Here is a 19,233-nt window from a genome sequence, read left to right as displayed (position 1 = left end):
TGCGCTGTAAAACGCAGGTTAGGCACTTCCCGAGCCTCGAACCGGCAACCTCGCGTTCCTCCGACCTCCCCGGGAGACCGAGGAGCAGCCGGTTCCGCCGGCAGCGCAGAACGAAAGCTCGACTCTCGCTCCGCACCCGCAACGGGGGGAGCCGAGCGTTTCGTTTGCCACGCGACAGCATGGGACCGTGCATCACACAGCGCCTCCTGTGGCCTGCTGCTCCCCCATGCAGCGCAGGAAAAACTTGTTAAAAATTCATTCATTTCCGGGGGGGAGGGGCGGGAAAAAAAAAAAAAGATTAGAGCACCCAGCCAAAGAAACCCAGAAGCTGGGTTTTGAAATGATATTAATAATAAAAACTGCTCCCAAAATTGAAACAGAACTGCGATGGTGTCGAACGTCACAACACACGATACGTGCGGTTTGCTCGGGGTTTCCTTAGCGATGTTACCGTAATGCCACTTCTACCACCACTAACCGCTGGTCGCAGGTCCAGCTCATTAAGCACGATTCCATCTTCTCTCTACAATATCAGTCTGTTCGTAATTAGAACGCCTTCCTCAAATGTAGAGAAACTGAGCGGGGGGGTTTGGGGGGGGGGGACTTTAGCATACAAAACGATACTCTTAATCCTCTGTTCCTGTCACAGTGAGCCTTTAAACATAATTCAAAGACGCGGCGCGTTCCCCTACCTTCGCGCATCAGCCGCCGGCTGTCTGCGAAATGGCCTCGGACGGCCGTTACTGTAATTGCTCCGGCTCCCTCCAAATGAGGTCCGCTTAAATTAAATTGTCCCTTTTGATCTTCCTCACAGACTCCATAACGCTCTGAGCTTGGCTCCTAAAACGCAGCCTCAATGAGTCTGACGGTTTTCGCCGAAGACCTGGTCGGTGAGCGGCGGACAAGCTCGAGGTGTCAACCCGCACCCCGAGGACGAACTTGACAGCCACTTACAAATAATACAGCGCATTAATAGCATCTAAACATCACATCAGCGGCAATCTCGGACTTAGAACCACCCGGACGTACGATGGCCGTCCCATCAACCTCGTCGTGTCATCTTCGGAGTCTCAACGTCAAATGACGACCGCTCCATTCGTTATACGATTACGTCAGCCGGCCGCTCCGCCGCAAAAAAACCACATTTCCTATCGACCCAGTCGATGTCTCAATCGACGAGTGCGTTTCATTTACACGAACGTTTGTTGTATTTACAGGGCGTTTTTTTTTTTTTTTGGGATTCTGTTCCAAGTTACTTTTAAATAAAATGTCTACCAAGCAAAATAAGTGCTCCGGTTGTGCTGAAAAGACAACAGATTTAGAAAAGAGTGAAAATTATAGTGCAACAAGGAGATATTATAATACGAATATGGAAAATTATAATATAAACACAATAACATCAACGCACGAAAACAATTTTACAAAGCCGTATTATACAAGTAGCAATCACGCCTCTTAATTGTTTATATATCTTGACGGTTTAGCGTAGGAGTTAGAGCAGCTGCCTTCGGATTCAAACGTTGCCGGTTCAAATCCCACCTACTGCTGTAGTACCCTTGAGCAAGACACTTAACCCCGATTTGCTCCAGTAAAAATTACTCTGCTGTATGAATGGGTACATAATTGCAAGTAGATTTACTCCAAGTTACTTTGGAGAAAAGCATCAGCTAAGCGAATAAAGAGAAATTTAAGCGACAAAGCCGCGAAGCTGCAGTACACAAGGCACCTCCACCCGCACGGATGGGCGAAGGCGGACGTGTAACATACAACACAAGGCACGCGTGTCGAAAACCACCGCGAAGGTGTCAGCGAAACCGCTAAAAAGTGCTGCGTAAACAGTGCGAGTAAAGTGCAGCAGAGGTCCACAAGATAAACTGCAGAGATACCATCAAACACTGGGGCTCCACACCTAAACACAAAAGGTCCCTCGGGCAGGTGCGACACGTAGTGCTGGTGCCTCACCACTCCCAGGTTCTAATCTGGCTCTCTTTATGGATTTTAGACATTCCTTCATATTCGTGTGGGTTTGCTCCAGGTGCTCTGGTTTCCTCCCACAGTCCAACAGCATGCGTTTCACGTGAACCGGTGATTCTGCCTGTAGTGCGTGTCTGTGAAATAAACTGCTGCGCTCCATAAATGTGTGAAAAATTGTATGTAGTTCCATAGAATACATCCAGAACCGTCACCAGTCCTTCAGCGCTCCGAGGTCACAGGCTGCGCTGCGAAGAGCTGGACTACTAACACAGTGCGGATGACGGGGATCAAGGCGTTGGAACGAACGCCCTCCGTCCCTCAGAGCTGCTGAATTCCTTCCAGCATTCAAGAAGGGTCTGGAAACCCATCTCTTTCAAACACATATCCCTCCTAATCGTTTTTTTAAAGCATTCCATCGCCGTGTCATTTTTTTTTGGCAAAATGTCACAACAAGCCTTCAAGCGATGGTCCCAAACTTTAGCCACGCAAGACCTGCGTTCGGCTTCAACTCTTTTTCCCCTTTAAGGACGCAGTAAGTCAGCTCACCTGAAGCTCTCGAGTGGGAGCGTCAGCGTTGGGCTCCGCCGCATCACAGGAGACGGGGGACACGGACTTCGCCGGGGTCTCCATGCTCCGTTGTTTCTGACATTCTCTCACAAAATTCTTTCACAATTTTAAAACCGTTCAAGGAAAAAACTGCCCTTCGGGTTCACACCGCGGTACACACATTCATTTGGAAGACGCTTTTCTCCACCCGTGACGCATGGCTCAGAGTAAACAAAACTGGATTTCACAACAGACAAAGTGCTTTAAAGGGAAATGTAAGATTAAGGCACGGCTTCTTTGCCTGATACCGCCACTTTGCTGGAAACCATTATTCACATGGCTGTCAATACAAGTGACATTCAAACAGCAGACACGTAGGCAAAAAAAATTAGCAAAGTATTCCATCGCCATGTTAAGTATAGTACTATAGAATACTTTTAGCACAAAAGTATTAGGAAAGATATGTGTTTCAAAGAGACGAGTTTCCAGATTCTTCTTGAATGCTGGAAGGGATTCAGCAGCTCCGAGGAACAGAGGGCATTCATTCCAACACACCAATTCCTAAACTGCGAATAGGTGACCTGTCAATTCTGAACATCTGACAGCTACACCTGTACTGCAGAGAAAAGAATCAGGTTTGATATGCTGCTATAAAATCTGAGGACCGAGCTTCAAATTCATTCTCTTGCCGTTACCCCTGAGCAAGGTATTTACGTATCTTACTGAGCTGCTCAAGTTAAACCTACTCAGCTGCACGAACAAGTTAAATCATTATAAATGGTGTAACGGTGAGTCACTTTGGCAAAAAGGTCAGATAAGAAACATAAAATGTTAAATGGCCTGTTTTACGAGGGTAAGAAAAAGGAATCGCAGTAATTTCAGTCTGACCAGATTCTATCGCTGCGGACGCCTTTTTTTTTTTTTTTTTTTTGACTCGGCTTCTTAGTATCCGGGTGACGCTGACACTCTAAACGTGCAGCACTTGAGAAATACTCACAGCTGCCTTCGTGACCCTAAGAGGTACTGTATTTCAGAGGCGTATTCGCCCTGCCGGCAGAGGCGGCTTCCTGTGCTCTTGGGCTTCTTTTATCGTATAACCAGGAAGCTACGTTGAATCGAATCCGCCGCATATACAACAGCTGGCTGAAACACAAAAAAAAAAAATAAAAACATTAAAACGCTGGCAGGATCTCGCTGAGCGGTTTGTCATCGCTTGACACACGTGTGCGCTAAATGATCTTCGTCTCTAGGTGTTCTCACAGACCCGCTGCGGACCGCCGACGACAGCGCCGTAAGCCCAGCGCCACTCCCTCGACCCCACGCACTCAACGCACTTGTAGCCCCGAGCAAACTCATCTATGGGAGAGCTGTCAGAGCGTTAAAATCACGCAGACGGCAGAGAGACGCGGGGAAACGGGCGTAGCGAGGGGGGTGGCGCCAGGCCTACGTTGCGAAAGCAGGTGAGCGCCGAGCGCACTGTGCGAAACACAGTAAAGTGGCACTCAGGGCTGAATCGGTGTTAATGAGCCACTGGGGGGAGGGGAAAAAAGATTTAAAACACACACACACACACACAGGCCATGCTGATGGACCGGCAGGGACAATTTCAGAACAGTATTTCACATCTCTATCGTATCAGCGGAGCAATTAAACATCAGTCCACCACTACAAAAAAAAAAAAAAAAAAGATGAGATGTGTTCAGGCTCCAGCGACACGCACCGTGGCATCTTCACCACGGTTGTCATGAATCGCCGCTCGTCCTCAAACCTTCCACGACGCAGAGAGAACCAAAAATTAATAAATACCCATCAGCTCCTAGTCAGGTCACTTGGAGATTCTGAAGTGACGTCCATAAACGTCTGCGGGAAACCGGCTCCGTTAACGGATCAAGCGTCGTTCCTCCTCGTGTTCCCAGGTCGGCTTCACGACCCGCCGCCCTGAAGCTGACCTCGAAGCAGGCGCTTCCCGGATGCGCCACGCAGCAGGGTGCCCAGGCACGGCCGCTCGGGCAAGAAGAAATCCCACGAGCCATGCATAGAAGAGTCCCGCAAACTGTATGGTAATCGGGTGCTAAAGGTCAGCGATGATTATTACTGGAAATGAGTCATTTAGGATGCATCACTTATTGCAATGCAGGCACTCCGCCCCGCTTCCTCTCGCGGATCCCAAAAGCCGCACATCGACGGGAGCCAAAATGATTTCACATCTTCACACATTTGTACGCATTTCTCATTGACGCAAACAAAGAGCAAGCGCATTCCAGTCTCCGTTTCATACCGGGAGGGGAAAACGGCAAAGGGTTCAATACGAGATGAGCGAGTGTTAATTTATCTGGGCGACCAAACAACGCCACCGATGTTTTTCAAAAAAAAAAAAAAAAAATAATAATAATTTTAATTTATTTTTTTTAAAAAAAACCATGAAATGTTGGACATTTACCATCTTAAACAGGTAAATTTGCTTTCTACCTGTCATTCATTGACAGTCACTTGGACAGCAATGTAGTGCTACTGTGGCGCAGAGCCTATCCTGGAAACACAGGGTGTCCATAACATGGTAATCTCTCTCTCACACAAAACACACACAGGGTAATTTAGAGTCATCTGTTCGCCTGAAATGCTACTTTGGACTGCCGGAGGAAACCAGAGCACTGGCAAGAAACCCCTACAAACTGGGTGGAGTCGGCACGTTCTCTCCAATGAGTCGGAATCTAACGAAACGTGCGGCTGAGGTGCCGAGGCACCAGCGCTACCCGCTGTGTCACCATGCTGCCCACTTTCCGCATCTCATTCAGCAAAATCTCAAAGATGGTCTTAAAGATGAAAACCACCTGAAGAGGAGCTGGAACAGGACCTCCTTCAAAGACACTGAAATGTTGACAGACCCCTCTTTCTCAACATACACACAAAATCTAAAATTAATCCACATCACAACCTTTTCTTGAACCCCTTCCTCTACAGGGCGACAAAACAGTCCATAAAATCAGTTTCATTCTTTAAAATTATTCTACACACGCTTGTCATTAAATTCTGGGACGAGGTACAATACCACATTTTATTCTTAATTAAAAGGAAATCGGAGAAGACGCTTCGACAACACATTACAATTTTGTTTCGGCCAAATAAATCGTTATAGGGCTGAATCACCAATGGGGTGGGGGGGTCACTTCCAAATGCTGCAGTGATGTGGCGTGGCCTCTCCACGGGATCTGCAAATACAATCAATACCACGGAACACGGGGTGTGATTTCGAGAAGTGACATTTGCATCAGAAATGCAAAAAAAAAAAAAACACACACAACTGATTGAACGTGTGTCACTTGCTCTTTTCCCCTCTCATTTAAGTGTTCCATTACAATAACAACAAAAAAGCAGTGTGTGCTGTGCCCTGATTAGGGCTTTAAGGTGATTGCGGGGAGAATAAGGAGAATAATTTAAACCCTCTCCGAGAAACGAGCGGATCGCGACATCACCAGTCACCGAGGGGATACGAAGGGTCGCGTCTGCCGAAGAGAAAGTAAAACAAACGAAAGTATGCGGGAGAAGTTACACTTTCTGCAGTATCACAAATTATTTAAAACGGACAAGAGGAAATAAAATAATGCGCCGTTAACACCGACGCCCTTTAAAGCTCGACTACTTATGTAACGGCAAGTGGAAACCCTGGGAGGGAAAAAAAAAAAAAAAAAAAAAAAAAAACACTGCGTAGCGTTCAACAATATCAGAAATAAACATTCAAAACCTGTCGCTTCAGAGTAGGGGGCAGCACGGCGGTGCAGCAGGTAGAGCTGGAGCCGCAGAGCTCCTGGGCTGTACACTGAGAAGCGGGTTCTAATCCAGCTCAGTCCGCGTGGAGTTTGCACGTTCCCCCCATGTTCCCACCGCCCGGACGTGTGCGTCAGGCTCACCGGCCATTCCGAACCGCTCGTTTCGCGCGAGTGTCCTGGGAGGAAGTGGTCAACTGTCCAGGAAGTACCCTCCCTCAGGCCCTGTGCTTCTGGAATAGTCTCTGAACCACCACGACCCTATGCCGGACAAGCGATTATTGATAACGGATGAAGACTGCAGAGTATCTCAGAATATCAAAATGTTGTCAGCTATTTAAAAAAAAAAAAAAAAGAAAAAAAAAGTGAAATATTTTTAAAAACATATTTAAAAAAACAACAAGCTGTCAAAATCTATTCACGCAGAACGACCAACGTGAACGGCACTGGATACTGTCGTGCAATGCACTTGAGGTTGAAAAAGCGAAATGCTTTACATACGCTGCGCATGTAAAACTATTTTCCAATTAATGGCTGCTGACACGTTCTTTATCTAAATCTCGGCTTCCGAATAACTCAAACGCACGACATTCATCCCGGCTCCATTTTGTCCAATTCCTCGTCGTGCATTTAATGAAGTGCGCCGGGCTCCGCGAGCGATCCGCCGAGAACTTCCACAAAGGGCAATCAGCACAAATTGTGGCAGCTGTTCTGCAATTAAAAAGTCAAATTACTCTCAATCAAGGCCGTTTAAGCCAGCGTAAAAATTCTGGCATCAATAACGTGAAAAAAAGTCTGTTCAGGCAGCTCTCATCTTGATGGGAATTAGCAAAATGTCCAAATAAAGACCCTGAGATCTGAACTGGAGGAGCAGGAGGGGAACGAGGGAATGGGGGAGGGGGGACGCTCTCGGTTCTCCCATATTCAAACATAATAACTGCATTGCTATTGGAGCCCAGACAACCACCACGCTTCTGCCTAACTCTTTCCGGAAGTACTGAGACAAAGCCAAAAAAGTATTTTAAAAAAAATCGTGCGTACTCAATGTTTTCCCGCTCAGCATCGGCGCTGAGAAAATGTTTCACCGACTCATAGGTGTGTATAAATTGGCTTTTACATCGAAAAGTAAGAGAGTTGCCCAACACGCAACTTAGCAGTTCTCGTTGAATGGCTTCCTGATGAGCCCTTCCTTGTCGACGTGCACACGCTGCGTCTCGCGCAAGACCACGATCCACGCGGGGCCTCCCGCAGCTCCTTTCAATCGCTCACACTACAGCCATCTGTAAAAGGCAGTCTCATTTCTTGGACCTTCTGTAGAGGACCAGCAGGGGGCGCAGTGGTTGGGGGGGGGAGCAAGGTACTTTTCCTGAATCGACACTGTAAAAATTAACCAGTGGTACAAATGGATAAGTAACTTCCTTTCATACGCAAACCTAGTACTACTAATGACCTTGAAGAAAAGGGTCAAATAGCTGATAAAACACCAGATTCAAGCAATGAATACAGCACTTCTTTTGTGCTCACATAGAGCAACGATTAGGGCAACGGTTAGAGCCACCACAGTGCACGCGATGGGACAGGATGGGTCGGGGTTCGAATCCCTGCTCCGGCTGCAGAGGCCTAGCTGAAGTTACTTACCCTGAACTGACACAATGAGAATTACATGCTGTATAAATCAGAAAATCATAAGAAGCTTAGGAAACAAACCAAACATTACATTTATTTTAGAGAGAAACGTCAGATAAATTTTCTTTTAAAAGGAAAAAAATAAAAACGAACACAACTCGGCGTTTTAGCTCCAACAAAAAAGGTGGGCACTTCTCCCCGCAAGGACCGAATCGTTAAAATTTCCGCCAGCCCCCGAGTTCCAGCGCCTCGTCGCACTGATCTCACTCGATCGCCGACCGCTCGTCTACGATCGCGACTGATGCAACGCACCGAGACGATACCGGGTTTCGCCGGTTCTGATAGAAACAACATCTAACCTTTCAAATGAGCTATACGGCCCATGGGCAAATGCTGGATGATGTAATCGGTGCCAATCCAACTAGAGCCACCCGCCTGCCTGCCTGCCTGCGCAATTAATAACGTGTCCCCAAAACATCTCGCCGCACCGCGAGGACCCCAAAATATCATCTGCCGCCAAAAACAGTGCCCCCCCCCTCCAAAGCCCCCCGACAAGCTACATGCTACCGAGATGCAGATGAAAATCGTGATCGCTTCCAGAGCGGCTTTGAAGAAGTGCGCAGCTGTAGCCCAGGAACGTAAAGAAGGGGAGCTACGGACACAAAGCGGATTCCCGATGAGAACGAGGGCAGGAGCGCTCACCCCCCGCGCCCCCCGAGCCGCCCTCCGAGCTGCAAGTCCTGACCTGGCCGCCCTGGTTGCGGGCCGCCTCGAGGCGATACTTTCCAGGCCCTCCGCACGGGTAGAAATCACACACATCGCCTCCACTTACATCCACAGCCCTGCGGAGACGGCTTAATTCCCGTAACGTTATTGCTCCTGAACGGCGAAGCGCCGCTCGGATTTCCCGTCCGAAACACACGCTCCCCTTCGCCGCAAGACGAACGTTTCCTCGGCGCTGCTCCGCGGTCCTTCAGGAGACGCAGCCCTGGCGAACGAAAAATATTGCAACGATACGATCTGCAAGGGGAGACCGCATGAGACTAGCGTCCCTCCGTCTTACAATCGTGGCGAGCAAAACCACACTAGGAGTAGAGAGCAGGATCCGCATGTGACGCCGGACTCATGAAGAGTCATGAGGGGCAGCAGGTGGCGCAGTGGTTAGTGCCGCTGCCATGCATTTAAATAACAATGGTATGATTCCAGTCTCCTACAGCAGACTACCACAGCAGTACCCTTGATACTTACCTTCAACTGCCATTTACAATTACTAATACTGCAATTTTAGAGAAAAATCAACGAGCTGTATAAATGAGTAAATCGTCGCAAGCAGCTTAACGTTCTGCCACTTTGGAGAAAAGTGTCAGAATTAAAGAATTAATAATAAAACACCTCCCTCTAACCCAAGTCCGAGTGCCACAAATCACCGCAGCATCTTCAACAACCACCTAATCGTCGGGGAAGCTGGCAGGCGAGCGGTTAGCCTTTCGACACAAAGATCGCGGGTTCGAATCCCACCTCCTGCTGTAGTACCCTTATGAAAGGTACTAAATTTTAAAAGAAGAGAGCCTAAGTTGTTTCAGTAAAGATAGTCCAGCTGTACAAACGGATAAACAATTGTCAGTAGCTGAACATTGTAAGTCACTCTTGGAGAAAAGGATCAGCTCAATAAATACACGTAATCAGCAGCACCTCGTCTTAATAAAAACCCTGAAATACCTTCTGGACCTGCACTATACAGGGATAACATACAAAATACCAGTGAAGTCACCAAAAAAAAAAAAAAAATACCACATTGCTTTATTTGACATCTGTGCCTCCGCCGCAAACGTCCCTTTCCACGTACGGCCGATTTTGAGCACGAGTTTTCCGATGACGCGCGGCTCCCGACTTCACCCCGTTCTTCCGAAGCATGAATCCTCATCTTTCCCACTCAGCTGCAGTAAAGAAAGGCTGAGGTCACACGTGCGGCGAAGGACACTCCAGTACTGTGCCACGTTGCGCGGAGACATCCATCACGAGATGACAGCAAAAGCACAATAAAAAGGAGTGAGGAGGTGATGATGGTAACAGCAGGTGTTACCATCACACGCCTCCCCACACGCACACAAAGTCAACAACAAAGGATCACATGTTGAGGCAACAGGGTTTCATTGTGGCAACGGACATTGATCATCGATCCCAACGTTGTCACCCCCCCACCACCCTTCTTCATGGACCAGTACCACGGCATCAGTGCTCATTGCCAAGGTAACGCGGAGACGCAATCAATCAGAACCTGTCAGAGACACAAGCGCGGAGGCGAGCGCTGCGCGCGCGCCCCCGAACCCGCCTTCCGCGTGCGGCTCTCTCCCGGAGCTCGACAGTACACGCACACACCTGCGGGGCTGGACCCACCTGGTCCGCGCAACTTAGTCCTCGGCGCGACTCGCGCATGCTCTGGACCTACCTGCCGCGCGCGCCACCTGGCTCGCGCAGCCCCGCCGGCACGCACGTGCAGTCCGGACCCGTCCCCCCAGTCCGCCGGCGGTGCTACGTTCTCTTCTCGCCCGCAGCTGAGGAACTAGCCGGAGACCTGTTCGCCAACCGGCAACTCCCCGCCCGCCCCACAAAGAACTTCGCATCTTAAGTTTACCAGATTTTCGGCGTGGACGTGTGTGTATTTTTTTTTTTTTTTTTTTTTTGTACCTAATACGCACTGTCTCTGTGCGTTTTGGCGGGAGCTCCGGCAGACGCGCGATGACAGGTCTCGTGCGAATGTGCTCGCCTCAGTGTCACTCAGTGCCAAGGCCGTTAGTTAACATGCCACACGCAGCACCGCGGGTCGTGTCACAACGATAACGTCACAAACAGCAAAATATCAATTAGCGAAAGAATCCGGGACGCCCTCGCCTCGCACACACAGTCGAGTCGGCGCGCGCGTCTCCGCCGCCGTGCACCTATCTCCCAGTTACAGTTCGGCTGTGCAACAAAGTTGAGCAAGCGGCCAGCTGCGTGGCCCGCCACGCGACAAGCGACGCGCTCTCGTCTCGCCCACGGAGAGCGCGCAGAGCCTGCCGTCTCGAGCGCGAGCACTTGTGCGCCCCAGAAGTTCGGGGACAGCGCACGTGAAGGCCTGTCCGGCCGACGTCATCGCCGGGCTCCGCGGCATTCCGCTGCCCCGCGGGGAACACCCTACCGTCAGGCCTCTCGCGCCAATTCCCGCGCACTTACTCCAGACATGTTAAACGTGCGGCGCGGTGCGGCGCGCCGGTCCGGGTTCAGGTTCACGTTCGTGCACGAGTAGCAGTCAGTCACCACCACCCAACCCAGCCCGACCCCTCCCCTTTTGCACCTTGATCTTCACCCAGGGGGGTCTGAGCTCCTTGCCCCCCCCCCGGCGCTGACGCGTCGCGCGGTTCTCCCAGGCGCGCTGGCTTCCCGCTAGCCGGCGTGTCGGTCAGTACCGTCCCAACGCTGAGACACCTTTCCCCCCGGTCGACTCGCGCTCCACAGCGAACATCCGGGGACCCGCTCCTTCGCCGAAACGCCCGGAACTACTTTCGAGCAGCACATCCCAGATCCCTCCCCGCAGCGCACATCCGACTAATATCGCATCCACATACGCAAGATTAAGTAGATCCCCGTTTTTCTTTAATCGGTGGCGTTTGAGACTGTTTTAGAGCTCAAACGTAACGTACGCGTCAAACGCCACAACCAGTATATCAATCCGACGCAAGCCATTATGGCCTAAGCAAACAATGCATTTATAATGGATTTACACGTTTTCGTCCCGACCATTTAAAACGTGAAATTAACATCACCATTTGCTGAAATGTAGGACCGTCTCGAATTTCATTGCTTTTAAAATACATCAGTCCAATAACTAACAAATTACGGTTATTTAACAGACGAAAAATAACATTTATTCATTTCACAAGCGTAGCTATATGGGGGGGTTGACTATCTTGCCGCTGAAATAATGCACGAGTGCCCACTAGTGGCTGAACGAAGAACTGCAACGATGGGGGTGGACAGTTTATTAGAAACACACATTTCTGAGGATCAGACAGTTGGAAAGGAGCAGAACCACAGCTTCACTCCTTCTTGGAATGCCGCCAGGCCAATCCTGAACTGTGTGTAGAGGGACACGGCACCGTTATTCCAAATGCAAAGCCAGTTCTCCGAGAGCACACCTACCGTGCAAGCTGGGCTCCGAAACTTCGCGTGAAGGTTCTGTGATGTTCAGATCTGGTCACTGGGCAAGAACAGTGGGAGGAATTTTACATCAATATATTCCATAAACAACCTTTAATCCATTAAGCGCCATGTATCATTTTGGAATATGGAGGAAATTGTGAGAAAACTGTGCACCTGCTGTCCTAATTGGCTCCAATTCCCTGGTCATTATATGACCAAGCAGAGAAATCATTGGACTCATTAATTCCCGCAGCAGCGATCTCCATATCGACACCGATCCACCACCATGTTTAACAGCTGGCAATAAGCAATATTGTCTGCAGACCCTCTTTAACTCTCTCTACGCAAATCCCTCTTGATGCAGGAATAAATTAAAAGATGACTAATTAGGCTATACTATTTCACTCCCTAATGAGTCTAAGACTTGGGTGCAAGTGGGTTCTGAATTCCAGCCGCCGTATGAAAACCAGCTTGGTGAAGCCTGCACCGCGTTGTTTTTGTTCAGACTGGGTCAGGGTTGTTTATTCGGTGCCGCAGTAATATTCAAGGCCTTTGTATTGTTGTTTTAAGGAAGCCTCCTGTTACGAGTCCATTTATCCCCGTCAGTGAGCCTTGCCTGCAACCACTGTTCTCTTCTGCAAATTCCATCATCCTTTCCTTTCACGTTGTCATGACCTCATGATTTTTTTTTAAAACTGCTCTCCTTTTCAGATTTTAACATTTTTTACAACTTTCTGACTAATGTGTCTGCAACTGGAACACTATTTGGCTTATTTCAGAGCACTATTGATTTATTTATTTTTTTTCTTTTAAATAAACACATAATAAAGTGCTGCCCCAGACCTTTTATACAGCTGGCATGTACTGGCACTGGTCATCGGTATTCAGTTTATTATGACTCACCCACACATACCTTTCTTTGTAATTTAGATGCTTCAAAGATCAAAAACTTTTTCATGCGGTGTTTCTAATATTTGTCCTACCTGTATGTTATGTTTTTGAATTCTTTATCATCTGTTGTATTTTTACTTGCTTAAAACACACTTTTTTCCAAGCCACTTATTTAGTTTACTATTTACATACACGGTTGGATATTTTTCCTGAAGCAATGACCTTGGAGAAAATGAAAGCTTGGTTCCTCTGGGCCCTACTTGGAATATATTGTGCAATTTAGGATAAATTCATAATCAAATCAAAGTACCTGAAATTGTGCAATTTTGAAACATTATAATGGTAATCCAGCATCTGTCAAAAATAGGTATCCAAGACCATCAAACAGGCTAATATGAATTAATATGTATGATTGCTCAGAGGACTGATGCTGTCATATTTAAATTTATATGTGGGACTAAAATAAAATTAACATGAAATTGTTCTGTATATTAAATTAATGTTTGCAATTTGAGATAAGTACTTTGTAAATGTGGCTTATGTACAAAAGAAAGAAACTTTTTTTTTTCAGTTAATGTTTTTTCTCAATCTTAAAAGTACAACATTAAATGTTATGAATTGGTCCCATCATAATTTAATACATATTTGAACCCTTTTAAAATGTATTTTCATCTTTCATCCTTTTTTCATCTTGCATAGATTCTAATTTGCTTTAAAGGTGCATCTATGCTTTTAAGAGCTAAAATTTCTGGTCATCTTTGTCAGGCAATATACGTATTTAAATACATGTAAAAAAATATAAATTTGCATCCTTGGATGGATGAATATCTTCTATTGCTGCATTATAATACTCTGGGAAAAATTTGCCTAGATATGGCAGAATGCTCTCTAGACGCACTGAAACGCACACCTGCGAACTGAAATGACCTCAGTTAAGTGTCAGACTACAGCACCAAAACAAATTATCCAAATTGTCACTGAATTGAAGGGGTTTTACAGCTTCTACTTTATTTGCATTTATTTATTTAGCAGACACTCTTCTCAAAATGACACTCGGTAAATACCATGTAGTAGCATTTAGCCCACACCCTTACACCCAAGGGGGCTTAGAGTGCTAACATACACTACATACAATGAGTCTCTGATCTATACATCAATGAAAAAACACTCTCTTCTCACACATTACAGCCAATTTAAAGTCATCAATTAACTTGAAAGCATGTCTTTCGAGAGTGGGAGGAAACCAGAGAACTCAGAGGGCACACACACACATTTTCTGAACCGCTTCTCCCATACGGGGTCGCGGGGAACCGGAGCCTACCCAGCAACGGGGCGTAAGGTTGGAGGGGGAGGGGGCACACCCAGGACGGGACGCCAGTCAGTCGGAAGGCACCCCAAGCGGGACTCAAACCCCAGACCTACCGGAGAGCAGGACCCGGTCCAACCCACTGCGCCACCACGCCCCCTAGAACCCGGAGGAAACCCATACAAACTCAAGGAGAACACGCAAACCTCCACATAGACTGACCAAAGATCAAACCCACATCCTCTCCCACCATGCAGGAGCTGTGAGACAACAGCACTACTTGCTCCATCCCTGTGCCACCCAAATGGATGTCTGTATTAGTTTCACTACTATTTGAAGTTTTCCTCCAAAGCAACTTGCAATGATTTACTCATTTATGCAGCCAAACCATTTTTACTGGAGGAATTGAGAGTAAGTACCTTTCACAAGGGTATTATACCAGGAGGTGGGATTCAAACCCATGACCTTCAGATCCAAAGTCATTCGCCACTGTGCTTCTCAAAATATTTTATTTGCATAGTTGGCCTTTTCAGGCATTTCCAGTGTGTGGTGCAGAGCAGAAACAGTATACAGTGTTTAAAATTATGTAGTTGAATTCTCATGATGTACAAGGGTGTAAATACAGTAATACAAGAAAAAAACTTTATTATAAATATTTTATCTACCAATCCCTGCTTAGAAAGACTGCAATTCAATGTCCAAAGGCAGGGGGCGCTTCTCTCCAAAATGCCTATACAAGACGCTCTACATTCACTAGAACTGAGTCTTTTAAGCATTTATTTTATTTTTATTCACGTAAGACTTACAGAAAAGTAAGAGTAACAAATCTCGGGATGTTGTCAGAGGGTCAGTTCCCATGACAAAAGTCCTTAATTTCCTCTACAGAATAGCCACCAGGACAAATTGGCAAGGCATCGAAAGTAAACTACGGAATTTTCTATTAATAAAAACACCAGCAAGTATAAATTAATTTTCTAATGTGCAAAAAAATGATTTCAGACAAAACAAACTCAACAGGGATACTAATTTTAAAAATAGCCTTGTTATGAAAGCAGAATTGTGTGTATAGGAACAACTTCACACACGTGGAAAGGTTTGATTTATTACAGCAAAAATGTACAGTAATGTAAGCAAAAATGAAGAAAGAATATCAAAGCATCTCGGCTATCAACATTTTGTGTTGCAAGTGGCCTGTACTGTATTATTATTTTCATTATTATTCTTTATTGAGCTGACACCTTGGCCCAAGCAGACCTATGGGAATAGGGTAATACAAATCAAAACTGCACTTACAAGGATGCAAGATAACCAGCTGATAAATGAAATATTGCTGCGACCAACATAATCGATCCAGCACAGAAAAATCATTTAATAATGCAATATATATTTCACATGGCACCCAGAGTGACGCAGTGTACAGACACAGTGATAAAAGCCAGAAATTCACTTCTGTAAAAAAGTTTAATCAGGTCAAAAATCTACTCAAGTATCAAGTTACTTTGACTCATTGAATTTTTTTTAATGTTCTGATCCACTAACAGTATTAGCACGTACAAGGTACAATTTTAACTCATGGGAAATATATCTACACATCTCTTCAATAATGTAAATCTCATACAACGTGTTACCTTCTTAACAAGTTGTTAGCAAGCTAGACACACAACTGTAGAAGAGCAGCAACTTACTGTAACCTTTCATATAGTGAGTGTGACGGATGTTTTTCTCCCAAGAAACTTATATTAAACTGCTTACAATTATTTATTCGTTTAGCTGAGCAATTTTTACTGGAGCAATTCAAGAAAAGTACTTTGATCGACAGTACTACGGTAAGAGCAGGGATTCCAGCCTCGGAGTTCATGTACATTGGCATCCTTCCCTTCGGCTGGACTGTTCCCCCTCACTGTGTGTGACACCCCACACACTCTAAGCCCTGTGCTGTGACCTTCCCGCAAAACCTCTGCAACTTTGCCCTCCAGGCTTTTGAGCAGCACAGTTCCACCAGCTCCTCGTGCTTCAAACCCCTCCTCTCATCGGCCTCCTCTGCGTTTTCCTCCCGTGGGACTGTGAGCTCCAACAAGACAACGTGTCTTAGAAGATTCAGACAGCAGCACAATATCTGCTCTTAGTGATGCCTCTTCCTGACAAAGGCTGGAAATCTCAGTTGACTTCCCAAATGAACCATTAACTGTCAGTCTTGTGCTGTCACCAGAAACCCTAAACTAGTTCTGGGTAGTGGTTCTACTCTTTCAAGCCCCTCACAAATGCTACAGCCTGCCTTGCTGGCCATCGGGTCCTATTGCATGATATTATCATGCAGACAAATCCTGCCACAGCCTTGAGAACTTTGTCACAGCAGCATCCCTCACTCATTGCTCTTGGAAGCAGCTGTTGAGGATGAGTTCCAATGTCCCTCTCTTTGGAAACTCAGCTTTTCCAGCACTTACGCCCAACTTGTCCAGCCCCTAATAGTCTAGTCACCCAACCTTTCTCAATCGAGGAGTGCACCTTCTCCAGAATCAGCTTGTGCTTCTCCTTTCCCTGGGCCTTGTCTACTGCCAGGACCAGATCCTCCCGATTCCACTGAGCCCACTGGAATTCTACACTTGAGCCAGGACTCTGGGTGTTGCACTGCTGCCAGCGCTCTCCACTTCTAAACTGTCCTTGCCTCAGTGCCAGCTCCTGCAACCCTCGGGTCATCGAATTCCCTGCACTGTAGCACTTGCCTCACCTTTGTCACCCTAACCTCTTCCTCTAGGCTCCCGAATGGTAATTTTAGCTTGTTGCTCTGCAATGCTGCTCAAGCGACGAGGTATACCGAGCCATCTGCTGAGATAGCAGCCTATCCTCCTCTCCAGGAACTCTGACTCAGGAGACTCCATAACCCGCAAGAAGCCAGAGAATTCGTGGCAGCATGCCATGCTGATATACCGACACTTTCAATTGTTGTGGAAGTATAGGGGTAGCTGGTAGTGTAATGGTTAGAGCTGCTCCCTTTAGATCTGATGGTTGCAAGTCTGAATCTCACATACTGCTGTAATGCCCTTGAGCAAAGTTCTTACCCTAAATTGTTCCACTAAAAATACCCAGTGGTATAAATGGGTAAACAATTGTAAGTACCGTAACACTTAAAGTTTCTTTGGAGGAAAGTGTCAGCAAAAGAATAAATTGAAGTTTTCCAATAACTCCTATTTAGTTACATGAATAATGAATTCCTGAAGCTGCTGTGAATTTACTTAATACAATGGAATAAGATTAGTTAAACTATGAGTTTTGGTAATTTGAACTATGAGACTTGGAGTTTCATGTAATACCCTCTACTTTGGCTGACAAAGCATTTCTTTGCATTTACAAGGACCAAAATTGGTATTTTTGCACCTACACCTGAACAGCATGAATCATTTACAGTTATTTTAGCAGACACTCTTCTAGAAAGTGACTTACATTAATTATAATGTTGCATTTATTCGAGGTGAGTTAGAGTTAGACTCCACTAACACATACACACACAGACAGACACACTCCAGGCCATTTAGAGTCACCAATCCACCTGAAACATGTGTCTTTAGACTGTGGAATACACACAATATGGGCAAACTCCACACAGACTGAGCGGGGATCAAACCCATGTTGAATGGCATAGCCCAGACCCTGTGAGACACCATGTAAACCTGATCACCGAGCATGAATTCATTTGCATTGTGTTTACTGATTTGTCTTTACAGTTCCATTTTGCATCTCACATTAAATGCTAAATTAATACATAAACTTTGAGTACCATATGTGCCAATGCATTTTGTGTATTATTCTCTGAGATGTATGTGTCACCTTGGAGAAAAGCATCTGCTAAATGAATAAATGTACATGTTGTAGTTGTAATCATTTATTACGTGTATGTAATAACTACAAAAGAGCTGAAGGAGTAGAGCTGGACAAAAAAAGAGTAGTTAATGCAGAGACACTGCTTTGTAATGTTACATTATGTTAACTAATGTTAACTACTAAAGTAATTCTGTCCATTCATATGGGATTTGGTATTTCTGCATAAACGGGCATCAGATTTGGGGTTCAGGAACACAAATACTTTTATCAATGAAACTAACGGAAAGTACGTCTTTGAATTTTGAAAATTCATCTTACAAAGAGTTTCTCGGAAACAGATTGTCTTCACAAGGTGGGGGAAGCTGGTTTATCTTTCCTCAGCACCACAGATGTGGAGACTCATCCTAACCCATGTGATTAACATTTTCAAGCCCTGCAAAGTTCACCTTCTGTGAAAAAGGTCTTCACAGAAGACATAATGTTCTAGTATTAGCAGTACTGTGATTCCTTTTAAGGGTAAAGTTAAAAGATAAAGTGTGAACATTTAAAAATAACACAAGGGTAACAAATGTAATGGTGTGGAAGAACACATTTTTCTTACAAATTTATAGGTAGGTATAGGTAGTAACACAAGAATATATTAGAAGCACAGTAAAGTAATGGGGTAAATGTAACATCACTATCCACCCTTCATGTCCTTATTTCAGTTAGAACAATTGTATCTCCCAGGGCCCCTCTACTTCAGTTTCTGTAAAAAGAGTGTTTCCTACTGTGATTAATCAGTTCCCCACCAAACATTTAGTAAACTTTACCTACCAAGTCAAAAAAGTTGAGACTATATACACAAACACACACTGTCTGAAGCCACTCGTCCCAAGCGGGGTCGGGGCAAGCTAGAGCCCAACCCGGCAACACAGGGCGTAAGCCTAGAGGGGGAGAAGACACACCCAGGACAGGACACCAGTCCATCACAAGGCACCCCAAGCGGGACTTGAACTCCAGACCACCAGACAGCAGGACCTGTCCAGACCCGCTGCGCCACCACACCCCCCCTAAGTTGAGAATATATTAAAAAGATATTGAACAGCATATGTCACAAACAGGGACAGGAGACAGGAGGTAGGGGTT

The 19,233-nt window shown here is 46.1% G+C and overlaps 1 protein-coding gene across 8 annotated transcripts in view; it reads right to left on the bottom strand.

Moving 5' to 3' along the window:
- The window catches only part of LOC108924920 (forkhead box protein J3-like), an 88,346-nt gene extending 76,925 nt beyond the window's left edge, over positions 1-11,421 (bottom strand). For 3 of the 8 annotated variants that reach the window (XM_018736560.2, XM_018736563.2, XM_018736562.2), the window contains exon 1: positions 2,521-2,654. In XM_018736560.2, coding sequence (XP_018592076.1) covers positions 2,521-2,604 — 84 coding nt within the window. In that variant the 5' untranslated portion in view covers positions 2,605-2,654. Of the gene's footprint in view, positions 1-2,520; positions 2,655-4,326; positions 4,361-10,598; positions 10,621-11,088; positions 11,170-11,244 lie in introns of those variants that run through there. The other 5 variants (XM_018736569.2, XM_018736570.2, XM_018736567.2 and 2 more) reach the window with 5 other exon arrangements.
- Between the last annotated feature and the right edge of the window lie 7,812 nt (positions 11,422-19,233).

The sequence above is a fragment of the Scleropages formosus genome, chromosome 2, assembly GCF_900964775.1.
Source record: "Scleropages formosus chromosome 2, fSclFor1.1, whole genome shotgun sequence".
In the NCBI taxonomy this organism is placed as follows: Eukaryota; Metazoa; Chordata; class Actinopteri; order Osteoglossiformes; family Osteoglossidae; genus Scleropages; species Scleropages formosus.
The sequence above is the reverse complement of the archived record's forward strand: the minus strand, read 5'-3'. Positions and strand labels throughout refer to the sequence as shown.